The sequence below is a fragment of the Peromyscus californicus genome, unplaced genomic scaffold (genome assembly GCF_007827085.1).
Source record: "Peromyscus californicus insignis strain IS unplaced genomic scaffold, ASM782708v3 Scaffold_10__1_contigs__length_136768540, whole genome shotgun sequence".
Lineage (NCBI taxonomy): Eukaryota > Metazoa > Chordata > Mammalia > Rodentia > Cricetidae > Peromyscus > Peromyscus californicus.
The window spans coordinates 27,104,065-27,125,394 of record NW_026294391.1 but is presented as its reverse complement, the minus strand read 5'-3'; the positions used below and the strand labels follow the sequence as shown (position 1 = coordinate 27,125,394).

General features: G+C 43.5%; 1 protein-coding gene across 4 annotated transcripts in view; it reads left to right on the top strand.

Annotated features, from left to right (window-relative positions):
• The window catches only part of Ctps2 (CTP synthase 2), a 117,347-nt gene that overhangs the window by 83,634 nt on the left and 12,383 nt on the right, over nucleotides 1–21,330 (top strand). For all 4 annotated transcript variants that reach the window (XM_052719196.1, XM_052719029.1, XM_052718939.1 and 1 more), the window contains 3 exons: nucleotides 518–573; nucleotides 3,484–3,580; nucleotides 13,016–13,160. In XM_052719196.1, the coding sequence (XP_052575156.1) occupies nucleotides 518–573; nucleotides 3,484–3,580; nucleotides 13,016–13,160 (298 nt within the window). The remainder of the gene's footprint in view (nucleotides 1–517; nucleotides 574–3,483; nucleotides 3,581–13,015; nucleotides 13,161–21,330) is intronic.

The following is a 21,330-nucleotide window of genomic DNA, read 5'->3' as shown; positions in this document are numbered from 1 at the left end:
GCTGTATCTCAAGGAGGCATTTCCTCAGCTGAGGCTCCTTTGATGACTCTATAGTTTGTATCAGGTTGACTCACAAAACCACCCAGTACAGTAGGGTAAGAAAATATGCAGGTGGCTCTGGGGATGTGACTCGTTTGATAGAGTGCTTCCTTTGTGTGCACAAAGCCCTGGGTTTGATCCCCAGTACCTCATAAAAATTGGGCATAAGGGCTGGGGAAATGGCTCAGTGGGTACAGTGCTTGCCTTGTAAGCAGGAGAACCTGAATTTGGATCCTCAGCAGCATGTAAAGAGCTGGGCATGGTGGTGTGCTCTTGTAATCTTAGTACTGGGTAAGCAGGGACAAGAGAATTGCTGCAGGGATTTCTACCAGAAGACAAGAAAATCTAAATTGTTCCTTGGAGTCTGGTCCTTTCTGACTCTGTTGGAGACCACAGAGGTTTCCTCTACACTCTTGCCATGGATATATGCTTCTGAAGTTCATCACTCAGTGTTGATTCCATTCTTGTGTCTTCACAGAGAAGCTTTATGGTGATGTTCCTTATATAGAAGAAAGACACAGACATCGTTATGAGGTACGCCTTTCATCTGAATTCTTGAGGGATGTGGATACTTGGTGCAGTGAACCCCAGCAATTGTAAGTGGGCCCTTTGGGGAAAGTGTCCAGCTTCGTAATATCTGTAGGTAAGGCTGCTAAATTTCCCTAGCACCTCTCGCTTTTAGAGGAAGCTGTTGTGATAAAAGAGTAGATGATGGCAGAGTATCACAGAACCTGAATGCCAATGAACAGACACAGCAAAAAGACTACCCTAGACCCAAACAAGCTCACCATTCCTCCTTAACCTACGCCTCTTGTTTCTCAGGTTTGAGAAAGGTAGGTAACCTCCAGCAAGGAGCTAAATGCTTCTGGCACAGGAGGGAGTTTCTGGATCTTGTATGGTGCATTGGAACTCTCAAGAACCTCTTCCGATGCTCACACTGAGCTTGAGGCTTAGTGTGCTATGACTAAGAGGAGTTAACAGCTGAGATTGCAGCAGGCCAAGCATGGCATGTGGAACTGTGGATGGTCATTCTGCGATTAGTCAGTCAATCATGATGTGTTTGGCTTGGAAGAATAGGAATCTCTGCTTGTTGTTGATTCAAACCAATTGAACAATAAAGACATTTATTAGCTCAGGTCACAGGTAGACTCGAAACATGGTACAACCAGGATTCCTGTTGTCTCCATGGTTCTCTTGGCCTCCCTTTTCTGTCTGTCTGATTTGCCCAGAGTGGTCTGTCTCATCATTGTAAGATGGTTGCCAACAGCAACTGAAGTATCACAGAACTTTCTTTTAGTATGATTTTTTTGTTTGTCTGTTAGTTTTGATTTTTTTTTTTGAGACAGGATCTTACCATGTAACTCTGGCTGGCCTAGAACTCCTGTGTAAACTAGGCTGGCCTCAAATTCACAGAGATCTGCCTGCTTCTTTCTCCTAGGTGTTGGGATTAAAGGCTTGTGCCACCAATCATTTTTTGAGACACAGTTTCATGTATCCTAGGTTGGTCTTGAACTTCATATGTACATGAGGATGACCTTGAACTCCTGATCATCCAACCATTACCTCTCCAGTGCTAAGACCATGCCCAGTTTTACGTGGTGCTGGGGATTGAACTAGCTTCTTGCATGTTAGGCAAGCACTCTACCAACTGAGCTACATCCTCAGTCCTAATTGGGTTAACTTCAATTATCCGTCAGTCTGTGAATTTGTACCATTGCTAGTACCATACTGATCATTGGTCACCTTAAACCTGGGTTTTTACAATATCAGCCAAGAGGAATTGGTGTCTTAGTCACTGTTCGATTGCTGTGAAGAGACACCATGATCGAGGCAACTCTTACAAAAGAAAGCATTGAATTGGGGATTTGTTTACAGTTTCAGAGGTTTGGTCTATTATCATCATGGTGGGAGCATGGTGGCATATGTGGAGCTGGAGCAGTAGCTGAAACCTACATCCTGATCCACAGGCAGAGAGAGAGAGAGAGACAGACAGACATACAGACAGAGACAGAGAGATACAGAGAGAGAGATACTTGCCTGGTGTGGACTTTTGAAACCTCAAAGCCCAGTGGCACACTTCCTCCAACAAGGCCACAGCTCCTAATCCTTCTAAACCTTCTCAAACAGTGCCAATCAATCTTAATGATTAAGCATTCAAATATATGAGCCTATGGGGGGCATTCTTATTCAAACCACTACAATGGGTTTATCGTATTTGGCTTGGCCAATTGGAGTCAGCTTCTGGAATGAGACAGATAAGAGTCCCAAGACCAAGGGAAAGAAGAATTTCAATCCTCAATCAAACTTACGATTTGGGGGCCTGGGGAGATGGCTCAGTGGGTAAAGTGCTTGCCTCACAAGTGTGAGGACTAGAATTTGGATTCCCAGTACCCACATAAGTGCTAGGCAAGTGTGACAGCCTGCCTATAATCCCAGCATACAGAAGGCTAAGGCAGGATCCTTGGGGCAAGCTGAGCAAGCTCCAGGTTCAGTAGGAGGCTCCACCTCAGGAGGCTATCGAACAAGACACCCAACATCAACCTCTGCCTTCCACGTGCATGCACACTTGTGCACAAAATACACCCATACCCATGTGTACCCATAAACATGCAAACATGCTTATACACATGCACACTATACACATACACATTTAAAAATTAGAATTTGGGGTTAGATAGTGTATGTTACTTTCTTGTTACTTTGTAAAATACAGACAAAAGAAACTTAAGGAAGGATTTACTTTGGTTCATGGTTTAAGGAGAAATAGGCCATCATTATAAGGAGATCATGATAGGGGAGTACAAGGTAGCTGATACCATTTTTGCCAGTAGTCAGAAAGGAGGGAGGGAGGAGGGGAAGAAAAGGGGAGGGAAGGAAGGAGGAAGGAGGAAGGAGGAATGCTGGTACCCAGCTTATTTTCTCCTTTTTATTCAGCTCAGGGCCCTGGCCATGGAGTAGTGCTGCTTAGATCAGGATGGATATTCCCTTCTTAGTCAGTAACTAAGAAGGAAATGCCCTCATACACATGCCTAGAAGTGTGTCTCCTCAATAATTCTAAATCCAGCTAGACTGACAACCAAGATTGGCCGTCACCGATTGTTAAGTACACTTAACTCAGGGAAGCAGCAGATACAGGGATGTCTACAAGTAGTGGGTATCAGGGTTCTGATTCAGAATATTTATATTGCCATGGTCTTTTGTTTTGAATCCTATCTCTGAGTGATACAGCATGGCCCTCCCAGGTTCACGTGACTTGAATTAGACTTCATATCTCAAGTTCATCATGAATTTAAAATTAGATTTGGGGTGTTGAATATAGAAATTAAGTAGAGGGTCATTACAGTGGAAATGCATTGTAATGCACCCCCCGATGCAGGACCTCTTCATAAGCTGTTTGTTTGAATTGCTCTGTAGTTCAAAGCCTTGACTTTCTTGTATTTCCAGGTAAACCCCAACCTGATCAACCAATTCGAGAAGAAAGACCTTTGTTTTGTTGGTCAGGATATAGATGGAAAGAGGATGGAAATTATTGAATTGACAAGTAAGTGGGTTCTTTGTTTCTAAAAAGCTTCCTGATGACCTAACACCTTTTGTCAAACACAGACTGATTTCCCCTTCCCCGATTCCTCAATCCCTTGAAATACATACAGAACTTCAGAATGCATGGAAAACACATTGCATATAGTCCTTATCATTTTGGGACCTGTTAGTCTGAACTTAGCATCAGTAGCTGAGTTTTCCCAAGTCTACCAACTATACAAGTAGTAGGTATCTTTGCCGTTTGCCTCTCGCCATCCTGTGTCAGCTCTAAGCTAATGCTCTGCAGAAAACAGACAGCTTGTTGTCCACTGGCTTTCTTCTTCTTCTCCTTGCTCTTGGTGATAATTGTGGATGTCTACTGTATGGATGTCCCAGATCCTCTCCTGACTCTCTACTGCTTGTGCTCAAAGGGCAACCTTGGGTCAGTCATTGAATTTCTAGGCACTAATCACCTCACTTAGAGTTTTTCATAAGACCAAACAAACAAGGGCCTGGAGCTGTGGCTTAGTTGGTAGAATGCTTGCCTAGCATGCACAAAGCCCTAGGTTTTGTTCCCAGCACAGTATAACCTAGGCATGGTGGTACACTCCTGTAAAGTAATCCCGGCAGGAGGAGCAGAAGTTCAAGGTTATCCTTGGCTACATATTGAGGACAGCCTAGACTACATAAAACCCTATCTTAAAACAAAAACCAAAGAACTAGACTTCTGTTGAGGAAGAGCACAAAAGAGAACCTGTAATTGAAGTACTTGGAAAGTTTTGATTCAGGGAGATTGCTTTGATTTAAAGGCCAGCCTGGGCTTGTGGTGAGTTTGAGGCAGGTTTGGGTTACATGAAATAAATAAGTAGCACAGAAATTGTGTATGTCTGGGCTAGGAGACCCTGAAAGCATAGGCCCAAAAGCACACATTTGTTACTGACAAGACATACGGCAGCCTTCTTCCCATTCAGCCCTGCAAGGACATAGAATACCCGAGGTCCTAGCTTGTCTCAGCTCTTCATCTTTCCCAGGGGTCAGCTCGCTCTCGCTCTCTCTCTCTCTCTCTCTCTCTCTCTCTCTCTCTCTCTCTCTCTCTCTCTCTTTTTCTCTCCCCCACCCCCGTGTGTGTGTGTGTGTGTGTGTGTGTGTGTGTGTGTGTACACGTGTGTGTTGAACTAATACTTTTTCTTTTTCCACATTTTTAAGTGATTAAAAAATTTTAAAAGAATATTTGTGACATGAGAAAATAATTACGTAATTATGGGACATTTGAATTTCTGTGTCCATAAATAGTTTTATTGGAGATTGGTATAGGGGTAGAAAGGTGTGACCTTTCCTCACTCCTCATAAAGGTCACAGCTAACATTCCTGTGACACAAGATTAATAAGAGAAAAGCAAGGGATGGGGATTTAGCTCAGGGTAGGAGGCCCTGTGTTCAGTCTTCCACAGAGAAAAGCATGTTTCAGTTGGTTTTTCTGTTGTTGTGATATACCACTATGACCAAAAGCAACTCGGGGAAGAAAGTGTTTATTTCATTTTACAGGATATATTTAGTCCCTCATTAAGGGAAGCCAAGGCAGGAGCTTGAAGCAAAACCACAGAGGAATGCTACTAATTGGCTTGCTCCCAGGCTCACATCCAGCTAGCTTTCTTATACAGCCCAGGACCACCTGCTAGGGATGGTATGGCCCACAACAAGCTGGCCATTCCTACATCAATTAGTAGTCAAGAAAATATTCCACAGACATGACCAGATGCTAATCTGATGAAGGCAGTTATTTAACTGAGATTCCCTCTTCCCAGGTGTGTTAAGTTGACAACTAAGATTAGCTATCACAAATCTACCCCTTGTCAATGGAACACTCAAACACCTCACTGTAAAGCTGTAACTTTTCCTTTCTGGTTCCCAAGATCTCATGTTGATATCACAATATATAACAGTCCAATTTTTAAAGTCTCAAAATCTTTAAAAATTTTAATGCTTTAAAAGTTCAGTATCTCTTTAAAAGTCCAAAGCTGCTTTACTGTGGACTCTTGTAAAATTAAAAACAAACAAACAAACAAACAAACAAACAAATGAGTCATATACTTTCTTATTTGAAGAGAGAAGAACCAGGTCACAGGTACAATCCGATCAAAGCAAAACCAAACTCTTAACAGTGTAAAAAACTCCATGTCCACAGTCTGGGACTCATTCGTGGTCTTCTGAGCTTGGACTCATTCGTGATCTTCTGAGCCTCTAAAGGTTTGGGCAGTCCCACTTCTCTGGCTCTGCCGCCTACAGCAAAAGCTTGTGTTATAGGTTCGGGTTCCACACCTGCTACTGTCCTTGGCTGTTGTTCCCAAGTCCTGGAATCTCCGATAATCTGGGGTCTTCATTGCAGCTGGGCTTGCACCTTCATCAGTGGCCTTCTCTGGCTTTTCTCCCGGGATTCTAACTCTGCCACATGGCATCAAGCCTCATCTTCTCTCCACGACCCTTTCAGTTCTTCAGCTTTCCTGCTACCAAAACCAGTAGCGCTGCCGGATGGTGGTGGCACACGCCTTTAATCCCAGCATTCAGGAGGCAGAGGCAGGCGGATCTCTGTGAGTTCGAGGCCAGCCTGGTCTACAAAGTGAGTTCCAGGACAGCCAGGCCTACACAGAGAAATCCTGTCTTGAGAAAACAAAACAACGAAAAAAAAAAAAAGTACCATATAGGCCACCCTTACACATTAATAAGGTAGACACTGACCAAAACTAACTTAGGGAGGAAAGGGCTTATTTCATCTTACAAGTTACAGTCCATCATCAAGGGAAGCCAAGGCAAGAATGCAAGGCACGAGCTTGAAGCAAAACCCATGGAGATGTTTGGCCATCTTAACACCAGAGTAGGTCGGTTCGGGCTGTCTCTCTACCATTGCCAGCAGTCTGTTGTGTGGGCATCTTTGTGGATTTCTGTGGGCCTCTCTAGCACTTTGCTTCTTCCTGTTCTCATGTGGTCTTCATTTACCATGGTCTCCTATTCCTTGTTCTCCCTCTCTGTTCTTGATCCAGCTGGGATCTCCCGTTCCCCCAAGCTCTCTTTCCCTCGCCCCTTGCCCTTCCTTACCCCCACTCATGTCCAGGCCAAACACCCTAATTGTCGTGCTAGAAACCCCATCCAATGACTGAGGGAACTGGATGCAGAGATCCAAGGCCAGGCCCCGGGTGGAGCTCTGGGAGTCCAATTAGCGAGAAAGAGGAGGGTTTGTTTATATGAGCGAGAATTGTTGAGACCAAGGATGGATAAAGCACAGGGACAAATAGCCAAATGAATGGAAACACATGAACTATGAACCAATGGCTGAGGGGTCACCAACTGGATCAGGCCCTCTGAATGGGTGAGACAGTTGATTGGCTTGATCTGTTTGGGAGACATCCAGGCAGTGGGACCAGATCTTGTGCTCATTGCATGAGTTGGCTGTTTGAAACCTGGGGCCTATGCAGGATTGTTTGGCTCGGCCTGGGAGGAGGGGACTGGACCTGCCTGGACTGAGTCTACCAGGTTGATCTCAGTCCTCGGGGGAGGCTTTGCCCTGGAGGAGGTGGGAATGGGGGGTGGGCTGGGAGGAAGGTGAGGGGGGCCGGAGCGGGGAGAACAAGGGAATCCGTGGCTGATATGTAGAACTGAATTGTATTGTAAAATAAAATAAAATAAATTTTTTTAAAAAAAAGGAAAGGAGAAAAAAACCCATGGAGAAATGCTACTTGCTGGCTTGCTACCAAGCTCACATTCAACTTCCTTTCTTATACAGACCAGGCCCACCTGTCCAGGGCTGGTGCTGCCCACAGCGAGTTGAGCCTTCCTGTATCAGTGAGCAATCAAGAACACGGTGGCCCACAGACATGACCACAGGCCTCTCTGGTAGAAGCAATTCTTCAGCTGAAGCTTCCTCTTCCTAAGTGTGTCAGGTTGACAAGATTAGCTATCACAAAGCCTAACAAAGTCTTTTTAGTTAGTTTCATGTGACACAGAGGCCTTCAGAAATGAAGACCCCCAAATCCAGGGAAAACTCTTTTTATTCTTAGCTTTGAAGAGGAATAGGCAGTCTTGTGGCAATCTGATAAGGCATTATCATAAATGTGATAAGGTGGAATAGACTGAGGGGCCAGCAAGACTGTCCAGATTCTTGGCCTCTCTGCAGCATTCTTGCCTCACATATGCAGGGCAGAATCCCCCTGGAATGAGGGTCCTTTTCCCCCTGTTAGTTTTGTTTTTGTTTTTCTGAGACAGTTTCATGTATTCCAGGCTTGTCTTCTTCAACTCAGTACCTAACTGAGGCTTGCCTGGAACTCCTGATCTCCTTGGCTCCACCTCCCAGATGCTGGGATCATAGGCGTAGGGCTACCATGCCTGGCAGGAATGAGGGTGTTATGACCTACTTTCAGGCACGGTGACTCTGAGAGTTTATGTCGGCTCTCACACACACACAGACAGGGATGGTCAGAGTGACCTTGCTTCTGATGATGCTTTTTATGTTGTAGTAAGAAAGATGCATAGTTAGGAAAGAGATTTCATGGCTTGCAATGCTTAAACTATTTATTATTCAGTCCTTTACAGAAATATTTGTAACCCCAAGTCTAGACCCATGGGTATACATTTCATTTGACAAACTTGAACACTTGGGAAATTTCTTCTTGATCTGTTTGTTTGTCTGGATGTTCTCTTGATATGTTAATTTTATGTCAAAATAAATTGAAATGTTCTCCATACTTTTCCTTAAGATGATTTATATTAATGTACCATCAGTCTCCTCTCCTGGAAGTTTCTTATCTTCTCTGCCATTGACATTTGGAGTAAGATCATTCTTTGTTGTTGGGCTGTCCTGCATGCTGTGTGGTATTTATCAGCATCTCTGGCCTCTGGTCAACAGATATTAGTAGCAGACTTGCTTCCTCCTACCCCTTAGTTGTGGTGTTTCAAAAACATCTGTACAGAGTTGGGGGAAAGCTCTATCTTCCTGGCAGACTGTTTGTCAGGATGCGCAAGGTCCTGGGCTCAATCCACAGTACCTCAATGCCAGGTGTGATGATGCATGCTTGTAATCCTGGCACTTAGAAGGTAGACTCAAGAGGATCAGGAGTTCAAGGTCATCCTTAGGTACACTGAGATCTACTTGGGCTACAAGAGACCTTGTCTCAAAAACCAAACCAAACTCAAATCAACCAACCAATCAGCCAATCAAAAAAAAATCTGTAGACACTGGCAAGTCAAGAACCACCTCCCACCTGATCAAGAACCATTCTCCTAGATCAACTTGACATTGGATTATTAAGCTCTTCCCCCTCCCTTCACACCCCAACTTGTAATCACTTGTCAAGTGCCAGAGTCTGCTAATGCAGAGAAAGTGTTTGAGATTGCCCTTCCAGTCCCTACCACCTTAGCCTCACTTCATGATGGCTTCAAGTCTGACTTTTCCTCAAGTTCCTCCCTGCCTCTAGGTTCTCCCATCTCTAGTACTTCCTAAGCAGGACAGGGCTCTGGCTTTGCAGTCGAGTCATGCTAATTTGTTGGCGAAACCACTCTGGTTTGTTGAATGTGAAGTATGTGTTGGATACTCCAAAATGGTAGCCTGATCTGGGTTTGGTGGTGCATGCCTGTAGTTCCAGGATTTGTGAGACTGAGCAGGATCACTGTAAGTTTGAAGCCTATCTAGGTTACATAGTAGACTCCAGGACAGCCAGGGCTACAAAAGGAGACCTTGTTCACAAATTAATAGCCAGGCATGGTGGCTCATGTCTTTAAACCCAGCACTCGGAATCTCTGAGTTCAAGGCCAGCCTGGTCTACATAGTGAGTTCCAGGACAGCCAGGGCTATACAGAGAGATCCTGTCTCAAACAAATAAACAAACACAAATACATAAAGTATTAGAATAATGTTGGAGAAACTGCTTTTTCAACCTATGAGATTTAGACTTCCAGACTCTCTTTACAACTTGGCAACTTTTTCTCCATCTCAGCCCATGTCATAATTCTCTGATTTAAAGGCTCTTTTCTATCTTTTCCCCTTTTGATGGTCCATAATCTGAGTACTTCAAGAATCTCAAACAGAAAGGGGGTGGTGTGAATCCCAAACCGGGAGGAGATGATGTTGGAGATGGCTGCCTTGAACATAGTAGCCTCTTACCTGGACTCTGAAGGAAAACAATGGACATTTAGTGAGCTCACTAGATGCTTGATCCTAAACCCCTGCTAGGGACTCCATATGTGCCTGTGGTGTGCCTCACAAAGTAGTCGATGGATGTTAATTCCCGTTTATGGAGGAGGCTGGAGTGCAGAGAGGTTAAATAACATGTCCAGGACCATTGAGCGAGGCATTGGGAAGTGGGGAGTAAACTCAGGTCATAGCCTTCTTCTATTCCCACCTTCAAGACATTTTAGTTTTCTGTATTTCCATTGGGTCTTCTGCCTAGAGTATATTTTGTGGTGGTTATTATTGTTTAATTTTGTTTTTTGGGGGGTTTTCTTTTTGAGATACAGGTTATCATTCAGTAGCTCAAACAGTCCTAAAATACACTGTGTAGCCCAGCCTCCACCTTGAGATAATTCTCCTGCTTCAGCTTCCCAAGTGCTGGCATTACTGGTGTAAGCCACCCTGTCTGGTTACTGTGTAGAATTTTGGATGAGAATAGTAATGATGTATTTCAGGAGTCATTTTGATGTTAAAGTATGATCACTGATTGCTGTTGAAGGCTACCAGCCTCTCTTGGCTTGTGAGAAGAGGGCAGGAATTTCTTAAGCAACTAACTGTTAGTTTACTTTGTTCAAGTGCTTATTCTCTTCATTCTCCTGCTTCTCTTATTGTCAGCAAACACCGAGAGGCCACTTTCTTCACAAAGATTTAGATGCCCATTGATGCCTTCAGAGTTAATGAAGGCTGGGAAGGAAATGAGAGCTGCTGTAAAACCTTGCAGTTTTTGAAAGCTGACTGCAAGGGAATTCATTTTATGAAGGAAAATTCCCCAGAAGATTTTGATCTTAAGTACCCTTTAGAAGCATAGCCACAAGTCTCTACCGTCCCTCAAGGATTCTGAGAGGAACAAGGCTTGAGATTTGTAGAATGTCAGAATCTGCTTAAAAGCGATTAAGAGCATTATTTTTAAAGGTACTTTGTTTGACTGATAGAACATCATCAAAATAAAAACTCTTTCACTATTCTTCATCTCCACCCAGAGAATTTGTTTGGATAAAATGATTCTGAGCAATGATCCATTCATTTCAATAGTCTGTCCCTGGCTCTGACATGATCTGTGTCACAGCATCTCTCTGTAGCTCTGCAGAAACAGAAGTACTGTCTTTTTTCTTTCTAAGACATCCCTAGATATTATGCTATAATCTTTAATGTGTTTTACTTTAAAGTTATATTGCTCAATTTCGTCTCTAAGTATGGATGACTTTTCTTTGTTTTTAAAATAAAGTTTTGTTTATTTTGTTTTTTTAATTTATTACATTTGTTTCCTTATTTGTGGGGGTGGAGGTGAAGGGTGGGCCTTGTGCCATGGCTTGTATATGGAGGTTAGAAATCTTATGATTCTTTCCTTCCATCCCATGGGCCCCAGGGATGGAATTCAGGTAGTCAGGTTTGGTGGAGGCAAGCGATTTTACCTGCTGAGCCATTCCTAAGGCTCTTGGTTTTTTGTTTGTTTTTGTTGTTGTTTTTCTGTGTAGCTGAGGTTTACCTGGAACTTATAGTGTAGACCAGGTTGCCTTCAAAGTTGTGGTGATCCTCCTATCTCTGCCTCCTAAATGCTGGGATTACCAGCTTGTACCACTAGGTCCGACTGTTCTAGTTCGATTTCTGTTGTTATAAATACTATGACCAAAAGCAACTTGGTGAAGAAAGAGTTTATCTTGGCTTATACTTCCAGGTCAGAGTTCATCATTGAGGGAAATTAAGGCAGGAACTGAAGCAGAAACCAAGGAGGAACACTCTCTAGATCATGCTCAGTTTTCTTATACAGCCCAGACCCATTTACCTGGGGATGGTGCCACTCACAGTGGGCTAGCTCTTCCTCATCAATCAAGACAATCTCTTACAGACATGGGATAGGCCAATGTGATCAAGGCAGTTCTTCACTTGAGGTTTCCCTTTCCCACGTGACCCTAGGCTGTATCGCATCGACAATAAAAACTAATGAGGACACTGACTTTTGTTTTGTTTTGCTTTTAGACAGGGTCTCCTGTAGCACGGGATGGCCTGTGTACTTGTAGTGTAGCTAAAGATGACTGTGAAATCCTGATCTTCTTGCTTCCACCTCTGGGGTGCTGGGATTATATCCCTGCACCAATATACTTAACTCTTTTCTTCTTTTGTTGAGGGAGAAGGTATCATTTCCTGTGCGAAGCTTTCATAGCTGAATAGCCCTCCAATTCAAGGAGGCTTCTGCTTACATGTACAGTATTCCTCCACAGGATTTTTCTGAGGTCAGACCTGTCCAGGAGAATTTGCTCCAATGAAGAAACTATTCTGCCTGCTCAGTATAGTATCTACCAGCTATGAATGCTCAGTTTGTGTGTGTGTGTGTGTGTGTGTGTGTGTGTGTGTGTGTGTGTGTGTGTGTGTGTTCAGTGTCTTCTTCTATTACTTTCTACCTTTTTTGCCATGAGATGGGCTGTCAACAAATTCCCCACTTCCTGCTAGGCTGGCTGGCCAGGAAACTCCCCAAATCCTCCCGTCTTCACCCTCCTATGCTGGCCTTACAGGCATGGGGCAGTGGTGCCTAACTCTTTTACATGGATGCTGGGGATTTGAACTCAGGTTCTCATGCTTGCTTAGAAAATGCTTTTATTCACTAAGACATTTCCCCAGCCTCAGGTAGGGGGTAGCTTGAAGTCTAGGGATACTATGGAAATTGAGCCAACAATGAAAGGTCTTCCAGAAGCAGGCTAGGGCTGGGGATGTAGCTAAGTTGGTAAAATGCTTGCTTAGAATGTATGAGGTCCTGATATAAATCCCCAGCACTGCATAAGCCCAGTGTAGTGGCACACACCTATAATCCTAGCACTTAGGAGGTATAGGTAGGAATATCAAAAGTTCAAGATCATTCTCAGCTATGGAGCAGTTCAAGGGTAGCCTGGGCTACATGTCACCCTATCTCAAAAGAAACCAGAAAAGTAGGTTGATGTTCAAGAAGGAGACTTCATGTTAGCACTCAAAAGCTCTTGCTTCACTTTCCTTAGTCTAACACCACCACCTCAAAAAAAAAAAAAAGCCAAAAAAACCAAAAACCCAAGAAATTCTAGGTCTCTAATTAAGTTAAATGGGTTTTGCAATTTGGAATTTTATTCCAAAAATGGGTCATGGAAATAACTCTGTTGGCAAGTGAAATAATCCCTTCAGTGCTTAGTGTGGGTTGGTGTTCAATTATATGGTAAGCTTTCTAGTGGCTGGTTGTCTGCTTGATTCAATTACTTCATGCTTGCTTTCATTTCAGGTCATCCATATTTCATTGGTGTCCAGTTCCATCCCGAGTTTTCTTCTAGGCCAATGAAGCCTTCCCCTCCATACCTGGGGCTCTTACTTGCCGCAACTGGGAATCTGAATGCCCATCTGCAACAGATAAACAGACTGTCGCCCAGGTAACCAGCTTAATGCTCCTAGCAATGAGCCAAGATGTATGGTTACTATCATCTTAGCTTTTCCACAAAATTGAATGTCATTGTGGAATTTAAGTTTTGAAAAAAAGCATATTTTTATTTTTTCTGTATTCTATCTTTAGTATCATGCCAAAAGTCTTTCCTGTAGAAAGATCTTATAAGTCATAACCCTAGTGTTTTCTTCTAGCACTTTCATAGTTTAATATCCAACAGTGTATCTGGACTTTATTTTGAGTTAAGAGTGTAAGGTAAGGGATCTGATTTTTCTTGTCTTCCCTGAAAGTTGTTAAGTAAATTGGTTTTTATTTAATTTCTGTTTAGTTCAATTGATGATCCTAAACTTTTGCTATTCTTTTCATTATCATAGTATTAATGGACATCGAGACTGTATTGACCTTAGGAATAATCATTTAAAATTTTAAAGATATATTTTGCTGGTTGTAGTGATGTATATCTGTATCCCCAGTATTTGAGAGGCTAAAGCAGGAGGATCATGGATTCCAGGCCAAGCTGGTATAAATAGTGAGACATCATGTCTTTTGTTTTTGGTTTTAGAGACAGGGTCTCACAGCTCAGGCTGTTCTTGAATTTGCTTTGTAGCCAAGGATGACCTTGAACTTTGGATTCTCCTGCCTCTAACTTCCAAGTGCTGGGATTACAGATATGTGTCATCACATTTAGCTGTCCTGAGGATGGAGCCCAGAGATTCATGCATGCTAGGCAAGTACTCTTACCTACTCAACTACATCTCTAACCTAAAAAACCAAAACCAGCCAATCAAACAGACAAAAAACAGGAGAGGAGGGAAGGTATTGCTCTGTTCTAATTTCCCATGTGAACAGCACAGTAATTGTTAAGATCTAGGTAGTGACCGAGATTTCATGACATTTAAATAATAGTTTGGATAGAATTTATATCTGTATTTATTCTCCTCTGAGAATATTGTATGGATTATGTGTAGCGAGTTTAGAAGTAGAAGGAACTACCTAGAATATACCAGACTTAGGAAGCGTGATTGAGTATCACGGTAATGCTGTATGTTGCTTAGACTCTTGCCCTTGTAAACAACCATTGCAGGACTGCAGCTGAGATCAGGAGCATCAGGACAAGGGGTGTCTGTAAGCTTGTGTTACACAGTCTTCTTGTAATGCATTATTGTTCAGAGAAGCTCACATCGCTAGTGCTTCACTTTCCTGTGGGTTCATATGGAAACAGCTTTACATGGCTTACATGGCTGCTGCCTTGACCAAATTGATAGTCACTCTTGGCTGTCACAACCAGGGCAGTGTGTGGGAGCCCATTTTCAGGTTCCTCGTGGCTTTACCCAGCAGGTCCACATAGAGGATGATTAGGACCACGGGCCTGAGTGCAGGTGTCTGAGATGGTCTGCACTTGGCTGTGCTGGGGGAGGAGGTCTTTTGCTCCACCCCTTGGCGTTTCTATAAAAACCCTGGGGCAGAGACAGTCAGGGCCCGTTGGAAAAGGTTCCAGGCCCTCTCGAGGCTATCCTTTATTTTCTATCTGTTTATCTCCGCGATATTCTCCGCAATATGAATCCTTCTATCTAATATTTCCTGCTGCTCGCACTCAAGAAAACTCTGGGGAACTGTGGGGTGGTGGGTTACGCCCCACAGCAGTGGCTGCAGTGGCTTTCAACTGTGTCTGGCGACTACCATAAGGAACAGCCTAAGGGGACTCAGATTCTTCCCTGCTTCAGATGTGGTCTCCAAATCTCCTGGCTTCTGTGCTATTGTTTTGCACAAGAGATTTCATATGATGAAAACATTTCTGGGTTCTCAGGCTGCATAGTTTATATTGCAGATTGAAATTTCAATGTGGAATTCCAAATCACAAGTGTCCTATGACATTTTATGGCTACCTGACGTTCTCTGTTATTACAGATTCTCATGTAGGGAAGGAGGTGACAATGGAGCAAGTTAGTTGGCTGAGAGAAATTATACACTGATAAGTATCTGGCCGTTTGCAAGCATCAGCTCACAAGTGAATGTGTATGGTTCGTGTAGTCTGGCTGTCCTTTTACCCACTTGCTGTGTTGTGTGAGGCCTATTGATTTCTGCATGGAGGCTGGCATTTATGAGTGAAGCTCCTCCATAGCTGAGCACTTGCCTGAAACAGCTAAGTCAGATACACTCTTAGAGAGACTAGCCCTCTTAATGGAGCTCATTGCGAGTTCAGCCAACCCGTAGTCCTCCATGGTTGTGCATCAGTCACAAGTCGGTGCCTTCCCTTATGTCTGCCTGGCTACTGAGCACACAGGTGGCTCTCCACTAACGTGGAGAGTGCAGGCAGCAGAGGAGAGTGGTCTACACCTGACATATTGCAGGGATCTCAATGAAGAATGGCGATTGATGTGGCAGGTGTGGTTGTACAGCCCTGTAATGCTAGCACTCCAGAGACTAGAGGATTACTGCAAATTCAGTGCTAGTCTAGTCTACACTATTAGTTCCAAGCCAGCTGGAGTTACATATCAAGACCCTGCCTCCATAAAGCAAAATAACCCCAAACCAGTCTAGGAAATGTAGTTCAGCTGTAGAATGTTTGCCTAGCATGTATGCACCCTGAGGTTTGATCCCTAGCACCATACAGCACCACATAGCACCACACGATGATGCATGCCTATAATCCCAGCACTTTGCAGGTAGAACCCAGAAGATCAGAAGTTCAAGGTCATCAAGGCTAGCCTGGGCTGTGTAAAACCTTGCTCACACACACATACACACACACACACACACACACACACACACACACACACACACACAACCCAACCCACAAAAAGGCCAATAAACAAATCCCCCAAACCACAAGAGTGGTGACTAATTATCCAGCGACAGACACCAGGATCACAAAGGACTTTTTACCTCAACTGCTGTCTGGCACCGCCATGGGATTGCTGAGTTCTGAACGGCAGGTGACTGCCTTGCTGGCCACACACTGATACAAGCTGTGCTTCTTTCAAACAAGAGTACTGCTTGTAAACAGCTTGAGCATGAACACTGGAAGAATGACTTCCTTCCCCTGAAATTGTCTCTGATTATACTCAGCTGTATGGCACGTGGGCAGCCTTTGTCTTCAAGGTGCAGAGTGTAAAAATTCTTGGCTTTAATAAGAACACCTGAGCTGTAACCTCTGCATTCTGCCCAGTGGAGAAAATATTTATCATTGAGCACTTGGGAGTCGTAGTAAGAATATTATTTAGGGATTTAGAGCTGGTGAACTAAATTGTCAGCCACTCTGTTATCTCAGAATGGCAGCAGTTCTAAAGGCTAATTCCCCCTAGTTTTAGGCTTACAGCAGTTGGTTCAAGGGCACAGTCGTTCTAGGGTAGTATTTTAAAAATTTTTTTATTAATTGCTGAAAAGTACACGCCAATCAGGCCAGAGAGATGGCCTAGCGAGTAAAGGTGCTTGCTGCCTAGCCTGACACTCTGAATTGGGTCCCCAGGAGAGAACTGCCTCCCACAAGTTGTCCTCTGACCTCCACACATGCACCCTCCTCTCCCCCCACAATGTAATTTAAAGTACATGCAGCCAGTCATGGGGGTCCATGTTTTTAGTCTAAGCACCAGGAGGCAGAGGAAGGCACAACTCTGAGTTTGAGGCTTAAAGCCTTGTCTACTGTTGAGTTCAGGCCAACCAAGACTACACAGTGAGACCCCCCCCCCCCCCCCGGAAAAAAGAAGAAGGGGGGAGGAGGAGGAGGAGGAGGAAGGAAGAGAAGGAGGAGAAGCAGCAGCAGCTGCCACCACAGCCAGATGTGCTGATTCACATTTATAATTCTAGCACTTGGGAGGTTCAGGTAGGTGAGTCACCATGGGTTTGATGCCAACCTGAGCTACAGATCGAAACCTTGCTTCAAAATACAAAACAACAAAAAAATCAAAATAAGAGCCTTGTTTTGCGGGTCCCACCTAAGAATACCCACATATTCAGTAATTCTTGAGTCAAAATCAGAACATAGTTGTATTCACAGCTAATATCTATGACAGTGACACAGTATACATGCACACAAGGAGCAGTCAGGGACAAGATGTAAGCGGAGTTTGGAGAAGTCCATTTTAGGTTTCCTGTGCTCCCTCACTCCCTTCTGTGCTAGCAAGTGCACCCTCATTCCAGCACTGCGTGTGCACATGCGTGTGCGTGCATGAGTGTGTGTGTGTGTGTGTGTGTGTGTGTGTATGTGTGTGTGTGTGTGTGTGTGTGTGTGTGTGTGTGTGTGTGTGTATGTGTGGTGGTGGTTCTGCCCATAGACTTGGAGTTGAGAGATTTTTACTAAGGGATGGTCACGCAGATGTTCTCTGCCTAGCATCCATCAAAATTCCAGACTCCCTGAAGGAAAGCAATAGTCATCATAAATCACATTGTACAAACAATGTAGGCCAAGAAAAGTGACCCGATTCAAGTTAGTAGTAGAGAATTCATCCTGAAAGTCATCAGCTACAGACTGACCCTACAAGCCTTTTGAAAGATGGCAGCTGCCAGGTTAATTCATTTTGAATAAGTGCAAATCCATTTTTAGAGTAAACATGTCTAACAGGAAATTATGCTCCATTCAACATGTAATTGTAATCTTTGGTACTATGTCTCTTTCTGTGTCAAAATTTTATCTGTCCCATTTATAAGAGGTAAACACAAGGGTTAGAGAGATGGCTTAACCCCAGTCTTCCAGGGCACCTGACTTTGGTTCCCAGCATCTACATCTGGTAACTCAAAACCACCTATGACTCCAGCTCCAGGGGATCCACCACCTTCTTCTGGCCCCCTTGACTGCCTGCACACAAGTGGTATACACTCACCCAGACATATACATATGCATGTTTTTAAAAAGGTAACCACAAGTTTGAATGGTCTTGCTAGCACAGTTCAAGAGGAATGAGACTGCTTCATATAATTGTAAGAAAAATGTAGAAAACTTGGACGCTTGTGTCAGCAGTGAGGGTACAGAAACGCAGCTCCTCGATATTAGTCTCAGCAGCTTCAGGAATTCCCCTAGACTTTCAGGGACCTTGATTCAGGCCAAACTGAGAGTTTGTGGCTTGGACACTGAAGAGAATTTCAGGACTAGCCGGTATATAATGAAGTAGAGTTGGAGATTTTATTGAGGGTATTTTAATAGAGAGGGTTAAGAAAAAGAGAAGTACTCAGAAGAAAGTACTATGTGGTGAGAGCATGGTGTGGGCTTCTTCCAGACTCACTGAAAGTACAGCATACCCAAGTTGAATACAGGTTCTGAAAGGGGCAGTCACAATGACTTGTCTTAGCATTAGCCATATATAAAAGTTACATCTCAAAAGGTTGCTTAGAAATCTTTTTTCCTTTTTTCTTTTTCATTTGATAAGAGATATCTGAGGTGGCTCTAAAGATGCCTTGAATGGAATTACAGTCTGGTAAAAAGGAACCAGGAGCCACTAGGGTTGCATTAAGGAGTTTAGTATATGTCTTTTCTCTATCAACGGAGTTTCTAGTGAAATTCCTAGAAAATGTTTTATAGCTAGAAAGGGGAAAAGGTTTTTTTTGAGATTTTATTTATTTTTAGTTTCTGTGTGTAGGGTGTTAGCCTGCATGTATTTCTGTACACCAGGTGTGTGCAGTGCCTATTGGGGCCAGAAGAGGGAGTCAGATCCTCTGGACTCATATCTGACTGATGTGAGTGACCACATAGGTGCTGGGAACCAAACCTGGATCTTCTGGAAGAGCAGCCAGTGAGTTCTTTTAACTGCTGAGCCATCTCTCCAGCCCCCAAAAGGGCCTTAAGCAGCTAGTAACTAATTGTGCTGGAATTCTCGATTCTCCATTGGCAAGAGACTTGGATTCCAGGGTGAAGAGTTCCTTTCTGCTTCTCGTGTCCCCAAACGTCCCTGGTCTTTCTCTCCCACCTTACTTGCACTACACAGAATATGCTAAGGTGCTTGGAACGGGGAGTTCTTTAGTCTGTAGAAACAAAGCATCTATATAACCTGTATGAGGAATATGCTAGGGTGCTTGGAACGGGGAGTTCTTTAGTCTGTAGAAACAAAGCATCTATATAACCAATATGAGGAATATGCTAAGGTGCTTGGAACGGGGAGTTCTTTAGTCTGTAGAAACAAAGCATCTATATAACCTGTATGAGGAACTGCTCTGGGGGCTGGTGTTGGTGATTGGACTCCAGGCCTTGCTCGTATTAAGCATACAGCTTTACACTGAGTCACACTCCTGAGCCCCAGCCCAGGAATTCCATTTTAAAGCAGCAGAAGGATATACAATTTACCTTTTTCAGCACATGTGTGTCTCTGTCTGCCCTGCACAGCTCTCATGCCCAGTCGGTACACAACAAGTTTAAGAGCAGCTTCTAGTTTTATGATGTGGGCATCTGTCAGGCCCATTTGTAGGTTAGAGTAAGACTCTTGCTTAGGTAGTGCTCATCTGTATCAGAACACAAGAACTCAGGTACAGTCAATCCACAGTTCACAGGAATACAACTCTTTGGGGGAAATGGTGTTTTAAAGGATAAAACTGGGCTTTTAAGACAATTGAGTAACATTTTATTTTAAGTTTTGGACCTTGAATCATGACTCCAACCAACATTTACTGTCTCTTGTACAGAGAGATCATCTTTTCATAGCAAAACAAGAGGCGTGGTGGTATTCAAACCAATAGAGAAGGTACTTGATGGTGCACTGTATTTGATTGACTATTGCAGACCAAACTCAAAAGTCAGAACTACTTCATAATTAAAAGGGTCCTTAAAGGAAGTGTGTTCCTGGAGTCTGGCTCTCCCATTTCCTGATTCCCTTCTAGACTGGACTCCTAGTGTCTTCTTCCCATTTGCTCTTGCCACTTAATTTTCTTTGAGTGATGCTGAGGATTGAACCCAGCCAGGGCTTTGTACGTACTCCAGCCTTGAGCTCCATCCCCAGCCTACCATGATACCTTTCTCTTTGAATCCCGGAGGCAGTCAGGAAGAGAAGGAACCCATTTCACTCACACTGTCTCTGTCTGTCTTTCTAAATCACATGCTGACTTCCAACCTGAGATGAGTTACTTTTTTGTTGATTTCTAGATGTAATGCTATAGAAAATTTGGGGGGAAAACAGCCATAAGCTCAACAACCTAATACAATCGCACTGTATTCATTTTAAAAATATTTCCTTCTAGTCTTTCTACCTATATGTGGTTCTCCTTGGCTGTAGTAGTGGTTTGAATGAGATGATCCCTATAGACTCATATTTGAATGCTTGCCACCCAGTTGGTGGAACTATTTAGGAAGGATCAAGGGATGTGGCCTTGTTGGAGGAGGCATAGCCTTGTTGGAAGACTTTTGTCACTGGGATTGGGCTTTGAGGTTTCAAAATCCTGCACCATTCCCAATTAGAACTCTCTCTGCCTCATGGTTGCTGTCTCAACATGTGAGCTCTTAGCTACTGCTCCAGTGCCATGCCTGTTTGCCTGCTGTCATGTTTCCCACCATGATGGTCATGGATTCATCCTCTGAAGCTGTAAGCAATCCCCCAATTAAATGCCTTCTTTTTTGTCAGATGCCTAGGTCATGGTGTCTCTTCACAGTAACAGAAAAGTAAGCCAGGTACAATAGTGAATATATATATTTTCCCTGCAGTTCTTTTATTTCGAAAACTTTCAAGTATACCAACAAGATAGCAGATTAGTCCAGTAATCCTTTAGCTATTTGGCCACATGTACCAGTTGTTATAGTTCTACTATGCTCCCTTTCTTCCTCCATCTTCTGGGTACAAAGTTTAGCTTTGAACCATTTAAAAGTAAGTTGCAAACATGGTAGCACTTCATACATAAATATTCATAAAATTTTCTTAAATTTTCACATTTTCACACAATTCAATGTCATACCTAAGAAAATTAACATCAGTTCCAATGACACGACCTACTATTTAGCCTATACTTTATCTTTTAGCTTTGTAGGAGGGTCTCCCATATCCCAGGCTGCTTCCAACTCAATATGTAGTTGAGAATTACCTTGAATTCCTCCCTCAACCTCCCTGGTGATGGGATTGCCGGCTTGTACTACCACACTTGGTATGTGGTGCTGAGGATTGAACCCAAGGCTCTGTCCATGCTAGGCAAGCATTGTACTGTACTACAAGGACATGTGGCCTGAGCTTTCAGACCCTGAGCTCTGG